The sequence below is a fragment of the Lipotes vexillifer genome, unplaced genomic scaffold (genome assembly GCF_000442215.2).
Source record: "Lipotes vexillifer unplaced genomic scaffold, Lipotes_vexillifer_v1.1 scaffold431, whole genome shotgun sequence".
In the NCBI taxonomy this organism is placed as follows: Eukaryota; Metazoa; Chordata; class Mammalia; order Artiodactyla; family Lipotidae; genus Lipotes; species Lipotes vexillifer.
In genome coordinates this window covers 621,745-642,847 of record NW_006782267.1, presented here as the reverse complement: position 1 = coordinate 642,847, position 21,103 = coordinate 621,745, and the positions used below count along the sequence as shown (strand labels likewise).

Genomic DNA, 21,103 nt, shown 5'->3' with positions numbered 1-21,103 from the left:
TGCTGGAGCCCTAAGTAAGAAATAAAAAGCAAAGAACGTAGGAAAAAGAAAAATGAAAGAAACATTTGTTAACTCTGGGTAGTTGATATACTGGTATTTGTTTTACTGTTCTCAGTATTTTCTTGTAGATTTCAAAGCCTTTGTGATCTTTAAAAAGTTGGGTGTGAAAAGAAAACAGAAGATGGCAGAGAGATGTAGACAAGATAGATGTCCGAGATTAGGAACAGTGACATAAATTAAATGGCAATAAGCCCTGGAGAACAGAAATTAAGTGGGAGGAGAAAGAAGCAGAACATACTAGAACATTCCAGCAGATGGGGGCACTCAGGGAAAGGCCTGTTAAATGTTCCCCACCTCAGTGGTCTTTGGAGGAGACTGTGGTATTTACAACTCAGAAGGATGATTACTGTTTATGAAAATAACCCGGAGTCATCCGAAAAAGGCAAATCCTGCCCATATACCCTGTTTATCAAATAAAGAAATGTGCACTACACTTCACTCCATTTTCTACCCAGAACAATGAGCTTAAATGTTAAACTTTGGTTACCTGGGTTACAATATCCCCTGTTCCCCAGAGGCCAGGTAACCCAGACCTGACTGCACGGGACAGCTTGATTCGCAGCTGATCTTTTACTGCATCTTCCCATATTCCTTCTGAGAACCAACCCAGGTCTCTGCCATGGCAACTCATGTCACGTGCTATGTTTTTAGCTTGTTAGTTGCAAATAAGTAGTTACAGGTGCCCATCAGCGTGTGGCTGTAGAGCGCGAGATGCATTCAGTTGTCATTCTCTATAATTATGTACTCATCCCATTAACAAGATGATGCTTTAAAGCCATTTACTTGGCTTCTGTTTGCAACATCACAATTCCATTGCATTTCTAAAAGAAGAGCCCGGTTGCGTTTGTCTTGGGGAGGAGAGACCTTTTAAGTAGCCCAGGAGTAGTGCTAAGCACTTAAGGTGTTTGCTCAAATCTAATGCAGTTCATGGAAATCTTTCTTATTCAAAAGACACATCTTTTCTACCTGTGGGACTGTCCTGAGAACAGGAAAACCTGTCCGGGGCTCTTGCCCTGGGACTAGCTGAAGACCAAAGACATTTCTGCTTTCCCCGCTTGGGTGTTGCACAGGTGGTGGATTAGCTATCCCTTCAAGGAGTAGCCAGCACTGGGGGAGGAAGGGGGGAGCCATGTTATGGTGGGCGATAGCGGCCAAAATGAACCTAGCATCATCTCATATATCCTCCACTGAGAATAGGAAATGAAAATTTCTTGGACTCAGACCCTCTGTCTCAAAATGCCTTGTATCACAGAACGTGCAGTAGGTCTAAAATGACATACCTGTGTAGCATATGTCAGTGGGCCTGCGAATGGTGCTGTGTCCGAGTGTTGATTTTAAGGTACTAAAAAGATGCAATAAAATTAGCCTGGAGAACAAGAGAGGAAACAGAAACGATGTCTATCACGTTACACAGACAAAAATCAATTCCGCCTAGTGGGCTCTTAATGAGGGCAGTGGCCATTGACAAGCCATAACAATGACCGCAGAGGTTTCGATAGTGATAATGTATAAGAATCTCCTAGCCATTAATGGACCATGACGTATTTTACAGATTTCAGCACATATAATAACAGTAAACCCTAATAATCCGGACTGTTCTATTTCATAATTATAATAAGCTATGCTGACATTTAGCTGTCCACCGTCTTTTAAAACAACGATGGTTAAAACCAATTGGTAAACAGGATGATAAGGCTACAAAATGTTTTCAAACACTTTAGCAGTATTGGTTTCCTTTTTAATGTCTCACATATTCATTATAAATGAATTTTTGTAGGTCTAAAGCAGAGTCTGTCGAGACCTCTGTTTAGCAAAACAATGACCGCCATTTGTGTGTATAACTGTATTTTAAATAATGTACTTGAGAGTAATAAATGCATAATTTGTACCAAAGATATATATAAGTCAGACATCACACTAGTTCTCCGGGATCAGTCTTAACTAATTATATAATGTAATTAAGTGACTAATCACCTTGACAAAAGAATCCACTCAGAAGTCTGGTTAAATACAGGGTATAACAGGAGTGGGAAAAAACAACGGCAGTCGCAACTCTGAGGACAAGTGATAGTGATGAGTCACCTTTATAAAGCACACTCCCTTTTATGAAACATCCTCGCAGGTATGCTAGCAATCTTGAGAGCTAGCTGTTGTTAGCCCATTTTTTTTGCAGAAAAGAAAACTGAGACTCAAGAGAGATGAAGTGCCACGTCCAAGGTCATTTCATTGGTAGTTGACAGGGCCTGAGATACAACTTGGAGCTTTTGTCTCTAAATTCTATGCTAAAACCCTGTTTTAAATCTGTCATGCAATAGCAGTCCTCGAAGAAAGTGATGTGTCAAAATGGTTTATCGAAAAACTGGTTCTTCGAGTGCGTGTTATGGCCTAAGAGACCTGCCCACCCTCATCCCTCACGAGACTAAAATGACCCTATCTGGACCCTCAAACCCCTGGTACCCCATTGTGGACAACCCTGGGCTCTTGGAAATAACTGGTAAACCCAAGACTAGCAAAACAAAATGGCAGCTTCCCTCAGAGCCACCCTGTCTCCTGCCTCTAATCGGACCCACTTCCAACAGGAGTACAGTGCAATCCAGATAGATGTAGGATTCTAAGGAAAAACGAAGGTGGAAAACCATGTGAAGGATGGAGGGAAGGGAATGTGGCTTCACTCCTGGGGCTGAGGAATGGGCTGAGAGGCAGGCACCCAGAGCAGGCAGGTAGGGTCCCAGGGGGACGTATCCGAAGAGCAAATACTGTATGCAGAAACCGTATGGGGTACATGTTCCCATTTACTAGAATCAATACATGAAGTGGTCGTAAAGGTACTTATCTCAGAAAGGAGCCAAACAAATCCTGATATGGTTTTTCATTTGAAATCTTTTGAGGACAAGGCAAAGAATAAAGAAGGGAGAAAGAGGCTAAATATATTTTCTAGCCCAAGAATCTAGTTTCCAATAACGAAAATAAGTAAACACATATGCAGAATACACTTAAGCAGCACCGTGCTTCCCATCAACGTTCGGCTCAGTGTTTGCTCCGTGCAGGAGTGAGAATGGCGCCCTCAGACCCTTCACTTGTGGTCCTGGAGGGCTTGACACGTTACAGTACCCTCTCAGCGCCTCTTCAATCTGATGCTCAACCCAAACCCTGTGAGGTAGGTGTCACCCTTTTACATGTGAACAAACTAAAGCTGAGAGACTCCCTCAAAGTCTCGGTGGGGGCAGTCACCACTGGAACGGACTGATGATTTCAAGAGCCACCCTCCACTGAGTGCGCCAAGGCGCTGTGACAAAGCGTGCATCTCACCTCATCCTCACCACCCTCTCCACTCCGGCCAAGTTGTTGGTATGAATCCCCATTGCACAGATGAGTAAACTGAGGCTGCAAGAGCGAAGTAAACTGCTTGAAGTTTATGCACAGAGGTAGCCGTTGGTAAAGCCAGGGCCCCGAGGCAGGTGTAGGTCCAGAGCTGCTGCTCTCCATCACCTTGCTCATTCTACCTCCCCGAAACCACTCTGGATGACAGCAAGCGGGTGACATTGATGATGACAGCTCTAAACATGTATGAGTGCTTCCAATTGACCAGATGGAATTCTGAGGGCTTGTTAACTCACTTAATCCTTGTCACAACCCTGCGAATGGGAGGTATTATCTCCGACTTAAAGAAGAGGAAAGTGAGGCACAGAACAATGAGGGGCCTTGCCCAAGGTCACACAGTGAAAGTAGAGAAAGAGGATTCGTTCCTCTTAAAGTGGAAAAAGAGGATTGGAACCCAGGATTCCAATCCCGGCAGCCTAGCCACAGAAGCCACATCATGCTACTAGGGCTTCACGTGTTCAGTCGTGGCACCTGTGTTTGGAAATTCCATTCCTAAATCCCTCATTATTTTTACAAAAAGCTAAATATTTAAATAGCAACTCGCTCGTGATGTTGAATGTTGAATGTTTGTGTGGTCTCTGTGTTAGTGTGTGCACTTAAATACTGACTCGGTTCCAAGCAGCGGTGAAAATATTTCCACATTTAGCCCCTTGCCTTGGAAGTGAAGGTGGGACAGTGGGGAAACGCCTGTCACCTGTCCCTCTAAGGCAACGCAGTGCATCCTTTGACAAGCTGCGCCCTCTGCTGGTCTCTTTTCAGAGTTGTAACGACGTCGTTCAGGAGCGGTTTGGACCGGAGCTGAAATACGACATCGCCCTGCGGCTGGCGGCGTTGCAAATGTACATCGCAACCGTGACCACCAAGCAAACGCAGAAAATCTCCCTCAAGTACATTGAGTAAGTGTTGACCCTCGGAGCCATTTCGGAGACAAAGATGCTGCCTCCTTAATGCCCAAGGGTATTTTTGATGTGTGTGTCTATTTCCAAAATTGATGTTGTTTGTGGCAGAGCATGTGTCAACCAGAGGCAAAAATATATGAATACTCTGTTCGTGTTCGGTGGAGGACACCATTTCTTACCTAGTCCACCTTTAGAGAATTGTGGTTAAATTGAGGGTCACATTTAAAATGAAGCATACATTTTTAAATTCCTAAATGAACTTGGTTCTAAAGCAAGCTTTGGTCTCGGCACTCTTCAGACATTAAGCTGTTTGATTCCCAAAACCTCCCTATGAAGCCAGTAGGAGTGTAGCTCGGTTTGACAGATGAGCAAGCCGAGGCACAGACGGTTAAATAAATAACTTGCCTGAGTCACACTGGCTATTAACTAGAGGGGGTAGGATTCGAACACAGGCGGTGGGACTCCACATCGCGCTATCGGTTGTGTGATCATTTGAAGGCCTGTGTTTAGAAAATGGTGTGCATAACCAGAGATTACTTTTAGATGATCAAAATGCAGTATACAAAGTAATTCTTTGAGTCCTAATCAGGAAGGATGGTAGTTGTAATAAAGAACTGCGACGGCGTGGGAAAGGATGCCGCACAAACTTTGTTTCATGAATCAAATGCTGTTCGGAAGATAGATGCCTTCTCTTGCTGAATATGGCGTTTACAACAGCAGTATACTACCTCTTTAGCCAGAAAAGATCCCCTCTTCTTAGAAAAAAGCAGTTTATGTGGCCTTCAGTCGACGAGCTTATATAAGAGTCATCCTTTAAAAGAGAACCCTCTGTCTCCCAGTCTGTATGCTTCCTGTTGGAAGGGGATCCAGTAGCCTAAAGCAGCCACCATTTTCTTAATCCTGGCAGCTCTAATGCTAAGAAAAAAGAAATACTCATGTTTCAAAGTTTATGGTGGGGCTGAAGCCTCATCTCCACCTAACACTACAGGCCTTAGCGTCTGCTCTGTCTCCACCTCCAAGTGGCGTATGGCTGATTAAAACTCCACATCCCAGAGAAGCTTCCCATGGGCTGCCTGTAAAGCCTTTCTGGGTTCCCCAGCGCCAGGTCGACCCCCACGGAGTGAAATGGCTTCTTCTCGGTGGGTTTGCGAGCCTGCGTTTGGGAAGATGAGAGCAGCTCCAGGTTGCTGACCCCCAGTGCTCCTGATCTTGCCACTCTCCGTTCTCCTGTCACTGCCTAGGGACAGATCCTTGTGTGCAGTTTGAGAACCCCAGGCCTTCCAATCTCAGTGCACTACTTTTTGCAGATGGTTTGTCTCTTTCTCTCTTGCCACACATGCCAGGACTGGAGCCCGAGAGAGATTCGGCTCACAAAGAGGTCTCGCGCCTGAGTGGATCCATTCACACCCTCATCCATTCCCCTTTCTGAGGATCTTAGGAACAGATGAAACCGGATCCCACTTGAAAAGGTGGCCTGCACAACTTGAGATGATTTTCAGACAACCAAAATGCATTTCTGTTCCTACTTTCTGTACCCACATTTTACCAGGTTGAGCGTGGTACAATCAAAAACTTCCAGAGATAACTAGCTTGCCTGAGAATCTTGCCTAAGAGTCTATGATGATTAATTAATGTTCTCATTAATTCATTCATTCACCCAACAAACATTCATTGAGCATTTTATGTGGTACAGTAATTCCCCTACATACGAACGAGTTCCGTTCTGAGAGCGCATTGCTAAATCCGGTTTGTTCCTAAGTCCAAAAAAGTTAGGCTAGGTACCCAACTAACACAATCGGCTATATAGTACTGTACTGTAATAGGTTTATAATACTTTTCACACAAACAATACATAAAAAACAAACAAACACAAAAATAAAGAAAACATTTTTAATCTTACAGTACAGTACCTTGAAAAGTACAGGAGTACAGTACAACAGCTGGCATACTTTTGGGGCTGGCATCTAGTGAACAGGCAAGAAGACTTACTGACTGGAGGAGGGAGACGAGGTGGGAGATGGTAGAGCTGAAGGGTCATCAGCAGTAGGAGATGGAGGGCCAGCTGCCATTTCACTCACGCCTGACGTTGATGCGAACGCACGTTCGCATCTTTGAAAGTTTGCAACTTGAAGGTTCCTATGTAGGGGGCTTCCTGTCTTTATACTAAGAGAAAAGAAAATATTGTAAATTATAATCTTAACCTTGGAAGAATTTGTGAAAAGTAATGATGTAAAATAATGATACAAGTAGAATTACAGGGTACCCCATAAGGAGTGCCAAATGATGGGTGAAAATAGTAAGTACGAGTTGAGGAGAAGGAGAAGGAAGAAAGCAGTGATCACAAGAAACACCATCTTAACTAGTGAAAAGGGTGTGAATGGTCAAGTGGGGGAAAGCTGTCTTCCTACCCTTCTTTAGAGAGGATCTGGAGCCGGAGAAATAACCAGAACCTTCTCGAAAGTCTTCACATAATTTAGAAGATTCTGGTTGGGCACATGACCAATCAGGATCAATTTCCTAGAATTCAAAATATGGAACCTTCCTAGGATAGGGTTGTAGTCACTGTTGGGAACCTGGGCTCTTGGCAAGAATATACTAACCCAGACCCATTTGTTGTTTTTTTTCCTTGTATATCCACACCTATGAGTGATGTTTGCATCTCCCTGTCAGTACCAGGCATACTTAAGGGTCCTGAACCCTGCCCTGACTGCATAGCAGCAACCCCCTCCCCTCCTCAGCAAGAAATGTTGACGGAAGGAGTTAGATAGATACTATCTGGGTGGGAGAAAAGAGAATTGTGTGTTTCTGGAGGACACCATTGATGAGGGAGAGGGGGAGGAAAGAATGGTTTGGGAGCATGAAGGAGTTATATTCATCCTTCTAAGAGAAGACAGAAAGACAGAGCATGGGCAGACAGACAGGGAGAGGTGACAATGGGAATAAACAAAGGGATGGAGAGAAATCGGTGTTAGAAGTACAAACTCAGATATGTGAATGAACTCTAAGAGACTCAGAGGTGGGTTGGATAAAGTGTCTGTTCAATTTCCATTGGTACCAAATGCCTCATTAGCCTTCTCTCTGGAGAGTGAAGAATATATTTCTTTTAAAATGCAAACCTATGGATTAATGATCACATAGTATGTTTCCTGAGTATAAATTAAAAGTTGCTTCCGTAACTGGGGACTTGTCTCCATTTCCTGCCTTACCAAGAGTTCATTTGTTCCAACAAACATCAGAGTGCCATTTTGTCTTAGATATCTAATCATCACAAGAATGTGAAATTAAAGATATGCTCTTTATTGCAGAAAAGAATGGGGATTAGAGACTTTTCTTCCCTCTGCTGTGCTGCAAAGCATGAAAGAGAAGAACATCAAGAAAGCACTTTCACACCTTGTCAAAGCAAATCAAAACTTGGTACCACCCGGTAAAAAGGTATCCCATTTGCATCTTAATAGAAAATGGATTTTAAAAAGAGAGACTTGCATACATTTTTTTAAACGTTTAAAATTAGCCCGTGAATAAAATACTTAGCACCAGATTTGCAGAGGATGTAACGCTATATAACCTTCTTTTTTTTAACTATTAACATGTTTCTAAGACTAAGTGAAAGATAAGTATTCTAATGGAGGCCTATTTATTCCTTGTAAGCTACAGACTCCTTATTGTACGGATTGTGTGTGCGTTCACGTGTGCATGCAGGAGAACCTTGCAAAGCCTCTGAGACCTTGGGATTAGAGGATAGAATTGCAAAATATTTTCATATTTTCATCATATTTTTGCTTACCACTCAGACCAGCTTAAGTGCACAGCAGCCAGTAAGGGTCCCTGCAGACTAGATGCCACACGAATTAAGCCAAGGTTTCTCTACCTTGGCTCTGTTGACATTGGGGACCAGATCGTTCTTCGTTGGAGAAGAAGGGCTGTTCGGTGCCTTGTGTGCTGTTCAGCAGCGTCGCTGTCCTCTACCCGTGGGATGTCAGTAGCGCCCACTCCCTCAATCGTGACGAACAAAAATGTCTCTGAATTCTGCCACAGTCACCCCCAACTGACAACCACTAAATTAAATCTTAACTTTTAGAAGATAAACTTAGTTCTGTCATTCACCATCATTAGTGTGAAAATCTCCTTTTTTTTAATCAAGTAAAATAGATACAAAGGACATTTTAAAATATACTGTTGGTCAGAATAGAGAGTTATGTTTATTGATAATAAAAGCGCAGGGTTTCAGGAACCAGAAAGAGAAGGAGCCTTAAAATCCGGGACCTATAAAATTGGAGGCAGTCTGACAACCCAAGAACAGTTTCTCAGTGATATCAGCCATGGAAACGTGTGTGACTCTAATACAAATCATTTGTGTGGCTAGTTCTTTGGTCTTAGTATCTGATTTTAAGTCCTTTTTACTGGCTAACACATACTTACTTCTGCTCCCTCCTCACCCCCAATGACTTTTTTAAACATGTGATCAACCTTGACACACTATCAGCCACCTTTGACTTACTTCCCAGTTTCTGTAAGCATTCAGCTTATGGAAATATAGCAGGATGTCATGGGTCAGGATGTTCTAAGTATCAGTTCTGACTTGCCCAAAGCTACTTTCTTTTAATTGACTTGGTGTGATTTTCTTCCAAGCCTGGCCCACTGGTTTTGTAATAATTTGGGTAACTGCTCTAAGATCAGTCTGTCTATCACTGTCCTTCTATAACGGTCATTTTTTTTCTAGTTAAGAGTGAGTGGTTTGATTTCAAATCAATTTGCAAAGTGCTTTGGATTTTTGAAAGAAGTCGGCTGGATGATTGGTTCTAAACTACAATTATATAAAGGATAGCACATTGAGGTACGGTTGACAAATGAGTTGGCAAGTTATCTGCAATTGAAAACAGAGTTTTACAGTCCTTGCTACTTGATGTTCTACACCTCGTTGGAAAATTTCACCTGTAACAAACTTTCCTGGCACATTTGGTATGAAACGTGGACTTTTATTCTTTCTTTCATTTTTTTTTTAATTAAAAAATTTTTTTCTGAAGTATAGTCGATTTAAAGTGTTTCAGGTGTACAGCAAAGTGATTCAGTTATACGTGTGTGTGTGTGTGTGTGTGTGTGTGTGTGTGTGTGTGTGTATGTATATATTCTTTTTCAGATTCTTTTCCATTATGGTTTATTATAAGATATTGAGTACAGTTCCCTGTGCTATACAGTAGGACCTTGTTGTTTATCTATTTCATGTCTAGTAGTTTTGTATCATATTTTAGATTGAAACGTGGACTTTTTTCAATCAAGTGCTTTTTTAGGATATGCGAATCTGCATTTTTAAGTCTTTATAAAGATCACTTTTACCTGGATAAAATTTCATTTGTCAGTCATTCATGAAACTCAATAGATTCTTAGAATGGAATCAGTGGATTCTTGGAATTGAATTCTTAGAGTCATTTCTTGGAATTGACTTAGATAGTGAGTTCAAACATTTCCACAATGATTGGTGCTCAGGAAGTTCACTTTCCCTGAAAACTTACAAAGACTGGAAGAAACAAGATGAGAGGGAAGAGCCCATTTAAAAGGCTTTCTACGGATTGCAGGTGTGTATTCAAAACAGCTCCCACAAACTCTGCACGCACCCATTGCAGTGGAGAATTCTATCATCTCATTCTGACTTGTTGAACGCTCTGGCCCAGCAAATCCATATTTTCCCCCCAAAACGAAAAGATTTAAATCTAGATGTCCTGTTGCGGCCCTTGATCAGGAAACCAAATACGGAGCAGTTTACTTTCATTCCTCATGAAGAGCCCTTGTCACACCCCATCTGTTGGCGGTAGAAGCATCCTTCTCGTTTGCCCTTGTTTTCGGCTGGTGTCCAGCAGGAACACAATCACGCCCGATGGAGTGAACACCTGAGGTTTCTTTTCTCTCCTCAGCTCTCCGCACTGCAAGCCAAGGTCCATTATCTCAAGTTCCTCAGTGACCTTCGACTGTATGGGGGCCGTGTGTTCAAGGCGACATTAGTGGTAATTTCTTTTCCTTGCTTTTTCATGGAAGCCACAGAGGCCTGCAAAATGTCACTGTCTAGGCTGTCTTGAATGAGCTGTCTGATGACAAAAGCAAATCAGCTGTGAATCTTTTCCAGCCCTTATTTCTAATTGACTGCACCCCAGTGTGAAAATATCAGAAGAAATGTTAAGCTAGATAATGCCACTGCAGAATGCCCTCAAAAAAGAAATGTGAGGAGCCGAGAGGATGCACTCTCACAATGGCCTCCTTTTAAATCACTGGGCCAGAATGATTTTAAAAAGAGAAAAAAAAAAGCCTCATTTCTAAAAGCTTCTCATGATAATGAATATATGTGCTATGATAACATTTACTTTCTACATTATTCATAATTTTATCAGAGCCTCGCTGCAATCGTATATCTGGTTCTTCTAATTGGATGATTTAGTACAATGTAACCCAGGAATACTTTCGAAAGAAAATGTAATCTTATAAAAACAGACTCTCAGGTTCAGCTTTGCCTGGTGCTTCAGAGGTCTAGTATTTTTATGTAATTTAATTAATTTATTGGACGCACTACGCGACTTGGGGGATCTTAGTTCCCCGACCAGGGATCGAACCCGGGGCCCCGGGCGGTGAAAGTGTGGAGTCCTAACCACTGGACCTCCAGGGAATTCCCAGAGGTCTAGTAGTTTTAATATTTTGTCGACGTCTGTCTCTTTCTCAGCAGGCAGAAAAGCGCTCAGAAGTGACCCTCCTGGTGGGGCCCCGCTACGGCATAAGCCATGTGATAAACACCAAAACCAATCTGGTGGCTCTTTTAGCTGACTTCAGCCACGTCAATAGGATTGAGATGTTTACTGAAGAGGAGAGCTTGGTGAGGGTGGAGCTCCATGTGCTGGACGTGAAGGTAAGTCTTTCAGACACTGACACGTGGCCTTGAACATGGCCTTGCTTCCTGATAGTGCTGCGGATATTTATAAAGCAGGCAAAATGTCAACATGTGCAGTGCATGGAAGGCGCAACGGGTGCAGAAAAAGTCCACCCAGCTCAGGTGTGAGGGCTCGAGTCCTCACTAGACAGCTCTGTGGTTGGGGGACGAGTCACTCTCTTTCTCTGGGCTCCATTTCTTCATCTCTACGTGAGAAAGCAAGTGAGTTCATTTCTAAAGTCCCTTCTGGCTCCAGAGTGCATGAACCATACATGGAGAGTAGGGGACACGTCTCCCTACTTACTTTCTAGAATCTGTGGCTCTTGTATAGAGTCAGGGAGATTTTTCCCACCTTTGTTCAGAACCCCCTTTCCCTTTTGTTAGGTTGCATCCATATGTGCTTATTCTTCTGGAAAAACTGAGTATTTTAGTCAATCTGTCTTTTCATGCTGTAGCAATTAGTGCTGGCTGAACATCTGGCTCCTATAATATCACGGCCATTTTATTTGAAACAACAATCTGAGATTGTCCTCAGAGGGCAGACATTTCCTCCCCAAACAGAAGTTGACAGGAAGTAATCCAGGTCCCCTGTCCCCACCTTCTTGTCCCAGTATGTAATAGATGAGTCATTGGATTTTGGCAGCGTTAATGTATCTGATGTTTCTATAGAGAAAAGGCACTGGATCCAAAGAGAGACAGTGAGTCCACAGAGGAAACAGGGTGACCCAGGACGAGTGCTCTGAGAACTCCCCTTTCCCCTAACCCGCTCCCAGCCTCGTGCCCACCAGGGCGTGGGAGGGGCGGATTGAGAGTAAAGGAGAACGTGGGAAAGGGCTTCTACACAGCAAAAGGGAAGCCTCAGTGCGCTGTGCAGCAGGAAGACATGAGCGTGAAAGGGCGAGCGTGCAGCTCAGGCGCGCTGGCCGTGGCCCGTGGTGTTCCGTGGGCTGAATCCAGGGCGCTGCCCTTGACTTCATGGCAAAGAAAGTCCAAGAGGAGACTTGGCGTGCCTGTCCCGGTCCATAACCGAGGATGCTGAGAACAATAGCCTGTCATGGAAAACAGGCGGAAGAAAGGGTATATCGGGTGCAGTCATCACAGACCTGATAACAGGGATAATCTATTTCCAACAGAAATGGGTGACAAGACCCTCTGGATGGTTTCCTGCCTACTGAAAAGAATTGTGGGGTGGCTTGGAGGGAGACCACAGTTGAAATGGAAGGAAAAGGTAGCACATCAAATAGTATAGGGGCTTTGGGTGGAAATTTGGTTTCACCAGCCAAGGCCAGGGTGCTACCCATGGCAGTGAAAGCAAGAGGCCTGTCATCTCGCTGTTTCTGTGCCTCTCCGGGTGTCTGCTTGTTCTTTACTCCCTTATTTCCCTCTCACTTTCTCTTTCAACACGAACACACCAGCAAGTCCACCCTTCCTTACTCAACGAGGATAATTGCTTCCCTATGTGCCCAAGATCCACGTCCAGTTATATGGTAACCTCATAGTTTCCAGAAGGTTCTGGCAGGGCCTTTTCTCAACTCCCATGTCTGTTTTGCCCTCCTCTGAATTTACAGTTTCTTTTAGAAGCGTCTTTTTCCTGGATCTCTTTGACAATTTTCATTCCGTCTTAGCAGTAATTTCCACTTGATTTTTGCTTTGCTTCAACACGAATTTTCACCACGAACCCAAACTTAATATTCCTGTGATTTTTTTTCAGATGGCGGGTTCACAACTAGTAACTGACTCCTTAACTATGACTTTTAAAAATATTAACTATTTGGAACAAAGCCAGTCTTTTTTTTTTTAATCCATTATGACTTGGGAAAGGTTCCAAATGTCTAGGCTTTCAAAATGTTGTCACCTGAACGTTTTTCAGTCAGGCTCTCTGTTATACCTGACCTTTCCCCCATTTGCGTTTCTTCAGTGAAACAGTCGCTCCAAAACTTCGTTTGTTCACATTTCATAAGCACAAACCGTAGCCGTTGTCCCTTGAGGGAGGTTATTAAGGAGGGATGGTTTTAACCAAAACATTCTCTTTTGTGTAGCCCATCACGCTCTTGATGGAATCTTCCGATGCCATGAACCTGGCCTGCTTAACGGCTGGATACTACAGGCTGCTTGTGGATTCCAGGAGGTCGATATTTAACATGGCCAACAAGAAAAACGCAGGGACCCAGGAGACAGGTATTCTCTTCCTAAACTCACGAGGCACCGACCTCCCTTCCCCACGCCACCAGACAACAATAATAAGGATATTTCTTGAAAAGTTAAAACTGTACACATAAAAACATCTAGTGTCCAAATTTAACACAAAACCCTCCAATTACTTCTGATTTGGTCTAGTTTTTTTTAATGAAGATGTTGATTTTTCCATCATATTTTACACATCACTTGGCAATGTTGGGTGCATGCTTCCAAAGCAGTGATTTAATTATTGTGAAGGGTGTAGGCCTCAGCCTATACGGCTAAGTTTTTACTGCCTCATTCTTCTAGAGGTGAGTCAGGGCACAGAGAACTAAGGATGGAATGCCCAGTAGGGGTTGTGAGCCCCCAGCTTTAGGGCTGGTCCCTCGTTAAGGTTCCAGGATTCTGGGAGCCTTACAACAGGAAGACTTGAGAATTGCCCGGCCCTTGGACTTCAGGCTCTAGAAGGGACCCTGGAAGCCATCTTAGCTTTTCAGCAGAAGCATCAAAGTGGCAAAGATGAAATAATTCATCTCAGCGACTTGACAGGGAGAAATAGCTCCAAAGTGAGGATAAGCAGGGCTGCAGCTGTTGAACTGATAGTTCCTTTGAGGGTGGATGGCTTTTATTTATTTTAGAACTTTTTTTTTTTTGATTTACCGTGTGTTCATTTCTGCTGTACAGCAGAGGGATCCAGTCATACACAGATATCCATTCTTTTTCATAATCTTTTCCATGATGGTTTATCACAGGATATAGAATATAGTTCCCTGTTCTATACAGTAAGACCTTGTTGTTTATCCATTCTATATATAATAGTTTGCATGTTCTAGAACCTTTTTCTTCAGTGTTTGAACTTTTTCCTCCATCTGTAGTGGACCCTCAGGAAATATGGCTGATGGACAGGCCCTACCATTCAAGCCAGAGCTCCTGACCCATGAAAAAGTACAATCAGGGGCTCCATAATTAGGGTTCCTTTTAAAAAAAAAAGGGAAATTCTTAAGAACAAATTTTTTTTTTTTTTTCCCCCCGGTACGCGGGCCTCTCACTGTTGTGGCCTCTCCCGTTGCGGAGCACAGGCTCCGGACGCACAGGCTCAGCGGCCATGGCTCACGGGCCTAGCCGCTCCGCGGCATGTGGGATCTTCCCGGACCAGGGCACGAACCCGTGTCCCCTGCATCGGCAGGCGGACTCCTAACCACTGCGCCACCAGGGAAGCCCTTAAGAACAAATTTTCTTGTCACTGTTACTGAGAGAAAATGGGGAAAGGAAAAAGAAGGGAAGGAAGATCCCCTAGTTTTAAACTTAGCAGAAAACAGAAATTATTCCATGGATATGTAGTAATATGTAGCTAGGCACACACACAGACAGACTGGCATGCAGTTTATTGCGACGGTTGGTTAAGTGGAAACAGTTGCCGTCAAAGGGTAAAGGAAAACCAGAGAGAAAGAGAGGTGAGCAAGGTGTGCTGGACGGCAGCTGGGACTTGCGGCTAGATTTCATCCCACCCCACCTCGAAGTGTCTGTTGCTTCTAAGAGACACAAGTGATTAAAAATAAGTAGGTTCAAAAAGGAGGTGGTAAGTATTTTTACGACCACATGTTTTCATTGAGCGAGGCGATTTTGAGCAACTGAACGCTGACGCTTGAAATTCTGAAGAGCAGTTCCACAATTTAACACAATCCTTTCACACTGGAAAATCTTAAATCTTAAAACCTTAAAGTTTCTTGTGAAAATCAAACCTTTTCTCCATGGACTGTTAAGATTATATGGGTGCAAGAAGAAAGCCAAACCTACCATTCTACAAATGATTACAGAACCGAGGGGCCTCAGTTCTGTCCACTTTATAGTGACTCACAATGTGATGTTGAATAAAGTTTCAAGAGGCAAAAACTTAGTTCCAAAAAGTATTATATTACTGTGGAGAAAGACTGGAACTTCAACCTTTCTGTAATTTCTCTCAGTTCAACAGTGAGAATGAGGGTGAGGGCACATGTTCCAAATAGCACACGCAAGCAGGAGTGCGTGTGTGCGTGTGCGTGTGCGTGTTTACTAAGGGAGGACAAGTGCGAGAGATGGCACACTCCAAAAAAGCAACTGGTTGACCCAAGCAGAGCTGCAGCTCGGGACTTAGCATCCTCTAATGGCTGAAAGGGCTCCCTTCTCCTCAGAAATTCCCCAGAGATCTCCTGAGACTCAAAAACTATACAGAGCAAAGTCTGTTGAGGCCAGCTCATCCCTAGAAGGAGACATCCTTCTGTGTTTCCAAAATCATTCCAGAAGCCAAATCAGTACACCCTCCTGGAAGGAAGCCAAGAGTGAGTATGTATTCCCTTCTGGTCTCAAATTGGTCAAAGACCTTCATCAAGATCTCTAAGCAGGAACAGTAAGCCCCTATTTCTTCTTCACTATCTTGAAAATTAACCCTTCAAGTACTTTCAAAATCCCTGAACCCACACAGCTAAGCATCTCTGAGCCTTAGGAAAGTCTATTAACTTGCCTTTAGCCTGCTGACCTATTCAGATTTCTTGTTGGTCTAAACCAGGGGTGGGCAAAGTATGGCCCATGGATCAAATCTTGTTCTTGTGAGTAAAGTTTCATTGAAACTTGTACATTGTATTAGGTTCCTGGGGCAGCCGTAACAAAGTATCACAAGCTTGGGGACAACATAACAGAAACTTGTTCTCTCACAGTTTGGGGGGCTAGAGGTCCAAAATCGAGGCATTGGCAGGGCCATGCCCCCTCCAGAGGTTCCAGGGAGAGTCTTTCTTTGCCTCTTCCTGTTGCTGTGGTGGCCATCAGCATTCCTTGTGGCTGCATGACTCTAGTCTCTGCCTCTGTCTTTCCCACGGTCTTCCCTCCTTCTCTGTGTGGCCCAAATCTCCCTCTGCTTTTCTCTTATAAGGGCACTTTCCATTGGAATTTAGGGCCCTACACAGATAGTTCAGGGTGATCTCATCTCAAGATCCTTAATTATATCTGCAAAGACTCTTTCCAAATAAAGTCACATTCTTAGCTTTTGGGGGGGGGGTCACCATTCAAGTCACCACATCCACTTGCTTATGTGTCATCTATGGCCCCTTTCGCGTTACAGCAGCAGAGTTGAGTAGTTGCTCAACTGAGCTGTTGGCCCACAAAACCTAAAATATTTACTATCTGGCTCTCCCTTTACAGAGAAAATTTGCCAAGCCCTGGTTTAAACCCAGAGCTGTCTCACAACTTTGCTGAACGACACTCCTCACACACACACACACACACACACACACACACACACACACACACCCACTCACCCACTCACTCACTCACTCACTCACTCACTCACTCACACAGAGCCAGTCATAATCCATGTCATTGTTAATAAAACAGTGCTGAACCCCGACAGGTGTATTTGTTATAAGGTAGCACGTAAGTATGGCTGGTGTGTAACTCAGTGTCTTCAAAATTTCATCTTTACCTGCTCTTCATAAAAATATATGTATTGAATAAAATGACTCGGAACATTGTGCAGCATTGAGTCCATTGTATATTTGGGAGAGAGCCAAAACCTCTTCAGTAAAACTGATTTTTTCCCCATATCTGTTGTATATCTGATTTCAGTATTATTCAAACTTGGGCCAGAGGGCAATTTGAGGAAACAAATGGGACAATTGGTGACCCTAGCATTTCCTCAAAATGTCACCTCTGGAATTGACAAAGCAATATTGACACAATGACTCGCTGCCCTGTCTTGGTAAATATCAGAGCAAAATCTCCACAGCCGAATTCTGTATTGGAAGACCCTTGAAGATCAAACAAAACAATGATATTTAAATTAGAGTTTTGCAGTTCTGAAGAACAACAAACAAATCTTCAGGAGTTTTCACCATAAAAGTAAAAATGGAAATTCATCAAAGTATTAACTATGCGTAGAAATAGCAGAGAGGTTGCATTACCTGCGAATGCTCCACCTTGTACGTCCTACCTGTGTGTGCGTGTGTGCTTACAGGCACGCGTACTGGCATTTATGCGTAAAACATATGCACACCCACAAGGACAGGAGAAGGCTAAAGAGAGAAGTTTTGGTGCCACCATTGCAATATGTAGTATTATAGTTTTTATTAATATACATTATATGTATATATTTATTACTACCTTATCATTACAGTATTTCCTAAAATACGTGGTAGAAGTATGAGGATCCTTGACCTTCTCTTAACTCAATGAGGAAAATGTCCAACATCTCCCTATACAAAGCGGGAAATGTTAGCTCTCACTTTACAAAGAAAAGGGCAATCTGTTTTCTGGAATAACAGCCTATTGGACTATCGCCTTTAAGGATTTTTAAAGGCATGTTGTATATTCACATTTATAGACGTAAATGAGGCCTTTTAATGCTAGAATCAGAGATCAGAAGGAAGTAAGCTGTAGTTCCCTACTCTCGGATGGTATTCTGTTTTATCAAATAGCAATTCTATTTTCTGCAGTATCAATTCTCCTAACCAAGAAATCCTTGCACCTGAAGCCTAAATCGACCGCTACCGTATTTGGAAAGCTGAATAACAACCGTGTTCACAAAAGTGGTGCTACAAGCCATTAAGTTAAGAAACAGAGACAAGGCCCCCCAGAAACCAGACAGCACAGTAATGTGTCTTTGCATGACTCTTTCTCTTTAGGAACTGAAAATAAAGGAAAGCATAACCTCCTTGGCCCAGATTGGAACTGTGTACCCCAAGTGACCACATTCATTGACGAAGGGGAGCAAGAAGCACAGATAACATATATAGATGCAAAGCAGAAGGCAGTTGAGATTCCAGACGGCACCTTGTGTCCAAAAGACCACCACCGGCACTTGTACATGGACAACACCTGTAACTCAGACGAACTCAGCCAGCAGCTGACCCAGCCGGGAGATGCTCCGTGCAAGGCAGACTACAGAAGTCTAGCTCAGCGGTCCCTGTTGACTCTCTCAGGACCAGAAGCTCTAAAGAAAGCACAGGAGCCTCCAAGGGGAGCTAAAGTGTCCTTTATTTTTGGAGATCTCGCCTTGGATGATGGTATCACTCCCCCGACTCTCGGCTATGAAAGACTGCTGGACCAGAGTCCAGAACTGCTGGAGAAGCAGAGGAATCTCTACATCAGCGGTGCCAATGACACGAAGAGCCTGGATCTCACTCCAGACGCAGAGGGCATCCAGTTCGTGGCCAATTCTGTGTATGCAAACATAGGCGACGTGAAGAACTTCGAGGCTGCCCAGGGCATAGAGGAGCCCCTCTTGCACGACATCTGTTACGCGGAGAACGCCGACGACGCGGAGGACGAGGATGACGTGAGCTGCGAGGAGGACCTCGTGGTGGGAGACATGAACCAGCCGGCCATCCTCAACCTGTCTGGGTCAAGCGATGACATCATTGACCTCACGTCCCTGCCCCCGCCCGAAGGGGACGACAACGAGGACGACTTCCTGCTGCGTTCCTTGAACATGGCTATCGCCGCGCCTCCACCTGGCTTCAGAGATAGTTCCGACGAGGAGGACTGTCACGGCCAGGCCGCTCCCTTCCTGGGGGACAAGGAGGCAGGCAGCACCCTGCAGAACGACGAGATCCCCGTGTCCCTTATCGACACTGTGCCCACCAGCGCCGAGGGCAAGTGTGAGAAGGGCCTGGATAGCACCGTCGTTTCCACGCTGGACACTCTAGAAGCTCTGTCCGTGTCAGAAGATCAGCAGACCAGTGACAATTCAGGTTCTTTCACGATTGTTACATTTATTCAGTGATAGCCATATCATTTCATCCTTGCAAGCCATCCGCCCTTGGAGTCCTGTCATGTGTCCTTCATGTCACGCATGTCCCGTTTCCTAAACGTGCTGAAACTACCATCGTGGGGTTTTTGTGTGTGTGGTGTCCTTGGTTGTTCTTTTTTAAAAACACGTGGCACGTTTTTTTTCCCCCCCATTTCCGGAACAACTCTGCAATAAACTCAGAGTCCTTACTGAAAAGGGAAAAAGTTGGTTGTTTTTTTTTTTTTTTTTTTTTTTTTTTTTTTAATAATAATGAGCCCCATTTTCTTACATGTCTCCTAGTGCCTGTGATGCATCCATTAACCGGCTCTTGTTTTTTACGGCCTGCAGGTGTAGCCATCTTGCGGGCTTATAGTCCCGAGTCCTCGTCAGACTCGGGCAATGAAACTAACTCTTCGGAAATGACGGAGAGTTCTGAACTGGCCACGGCCCAGAAGCAGTCAGAAAACCTCTCCCGCATGTTCTTGGCCACTCACGAAGGCTACCACCCCCTTGCGGAAGAGCAGACAGAGTTCCCCACCTCCAAAAGCCCAGCTGGGGCCTTGCCTCTGAAGGCCTCCCACGCCCTCACTGCCCGTCCAGTGAGCGACCTCCCGCCCAAAGTTGTGCCTTCCAAGCAGATACTTCACTCGGGCCACGTGGAGATGGAGCCCGAAACCATGGAGACTAAGTCAGTCACTGACTATTTCGGCAAACTGCACATTGGGCCGATGGCATATTCCTGCACCAGCAAAAGGAAAAGCCAGCCGGCCGACGGGGAGGGGAAAGCATCCCTTAATGGGAGCATGCCAGGGAAAAAACAGCAGGGGACCAAAACGGCAGACGTGGAGGAGGACGCCAAAGGTAAATTTGCTAGTGTGTCTTCAAGGGACAGTCAACACCTGAGCACTTTTAACCTGGAGAGAACTGCCTTTCGCAAGGACAGCCAGAGATGGTATGTGGCCACTGAGGGGCCTATGGCTGAAAAAAGTGGGTTGGAAGCAGCAACAGGGATAACCTTTCCCAGAGCTTTGGCTGTGGGAACCACAGAGACCGAAGGGAAGGATGATGGGGCTCCTGATGGAGAAGCCGTTGAGGTTTCAGGACTTGGCCAGCGGGACCACTTCTTAACAGAGGTGACCTGTGTGTCTTCAGCCAAAGACTTAGGTAACCCGGACGATGCTGACGCGTCCACCTGTGACCATCCTTCCAAGCTCCCCGAGGCGGAGGAGCGCGTGGGCCGCCTTTGTGACTACCACTTGGCCAAGCGGATGTCGTCGTTGCAGAGCGAGGGCCATTTTTCTCTGCAGAGCTCTCAAGGCTCCTCGGTGGACGCAGGCTGTGGCACGGGTAGCAGTAGCAGCACTTGTGCCACTCCGGTGGAGTCCCCGCTCTGCCCCTCCATGGGGAAGCACCTGATTCCTGAGGCTGCCGGGAAAGGCGTGAGTTACCTTCCTTCCGAGGAGAGAGCCACCGGGCTTCCCAGCCACGGAGCCGCCTTTAAGGAATTACACCCACAGACAGAAGGGATGTGTCCGCGGATGACAGTGCCTGCCCTGCACACGGCCATTAATGCCGAACCCCTGTTTGGCACTTTGAGAGACGGATGTCATCGACTCCCCAAGATTAAGGAAACCACAGGTACAGCAATGACGGATTTAGCGCTCTGCATTACCCGCCAGGAGCACGTAAACCAAATTTACAACCAACCTAAAAATAGAAGGTCTGGAGGAAAAGGAAAAGGGTTTTTTAAAAAGGCTGCAGAACTGTGGCCAGGTTAAGTGTCAATCGTTGTTCCCCCAGTGTTGAATGAATAAAAACTGAAGTTTCCAGGTCTGGACAATAGTGGAAATGGCATTTTTGGCCTTTAGCTTCCTGCTCTGTCTTGCTTTTAGAATTTGATGGAGCAACATTCTTTCC

General features: G+C 44.6%; 1 protein-coding gene across 2 annotated transcripts in view; it reads left to right on the top strand.

The window, feature by feature from the left end:
* The window catches only part of FRMPD4 (FERM and PDZ domain containing 4), a 556,500-nt gene that overhangs the window by 531,993 nt on the left and 3,404 nt on the right, over positions 1–21,103 (top strand). For both annotated transcript variants that reach the window (XM_007455060.1, XM_007455059.1), the window contains 7 exons: positions 4,201–4,337; positions 7,646–7,772; positions 10,250–10,339; positions 11,047–11,229; positions 13,290–13,428; positions 18,081–19,148; positions 19,535–20,824. In XM_007455060.1, the coding sequence (XP_007455122.1) occupies positions 4,201–4,337; positions 7,646–7,772; positions 10,250–10,339; positions 11,047–11,229; positions 13,290–13,428; positions 18,081–19,148; positions 19,535–20,824 (3,034 nt within the window). The remainder of the gene's footprint in view (positions 1–4,200; positions 4,338–7,645; positions 7,773–10,249; positions 10,340–11,046; positions 11,230–13,289; positions 13,429–18,080; positions 19,149–19,534; positions 20,825–21,103) is intronic.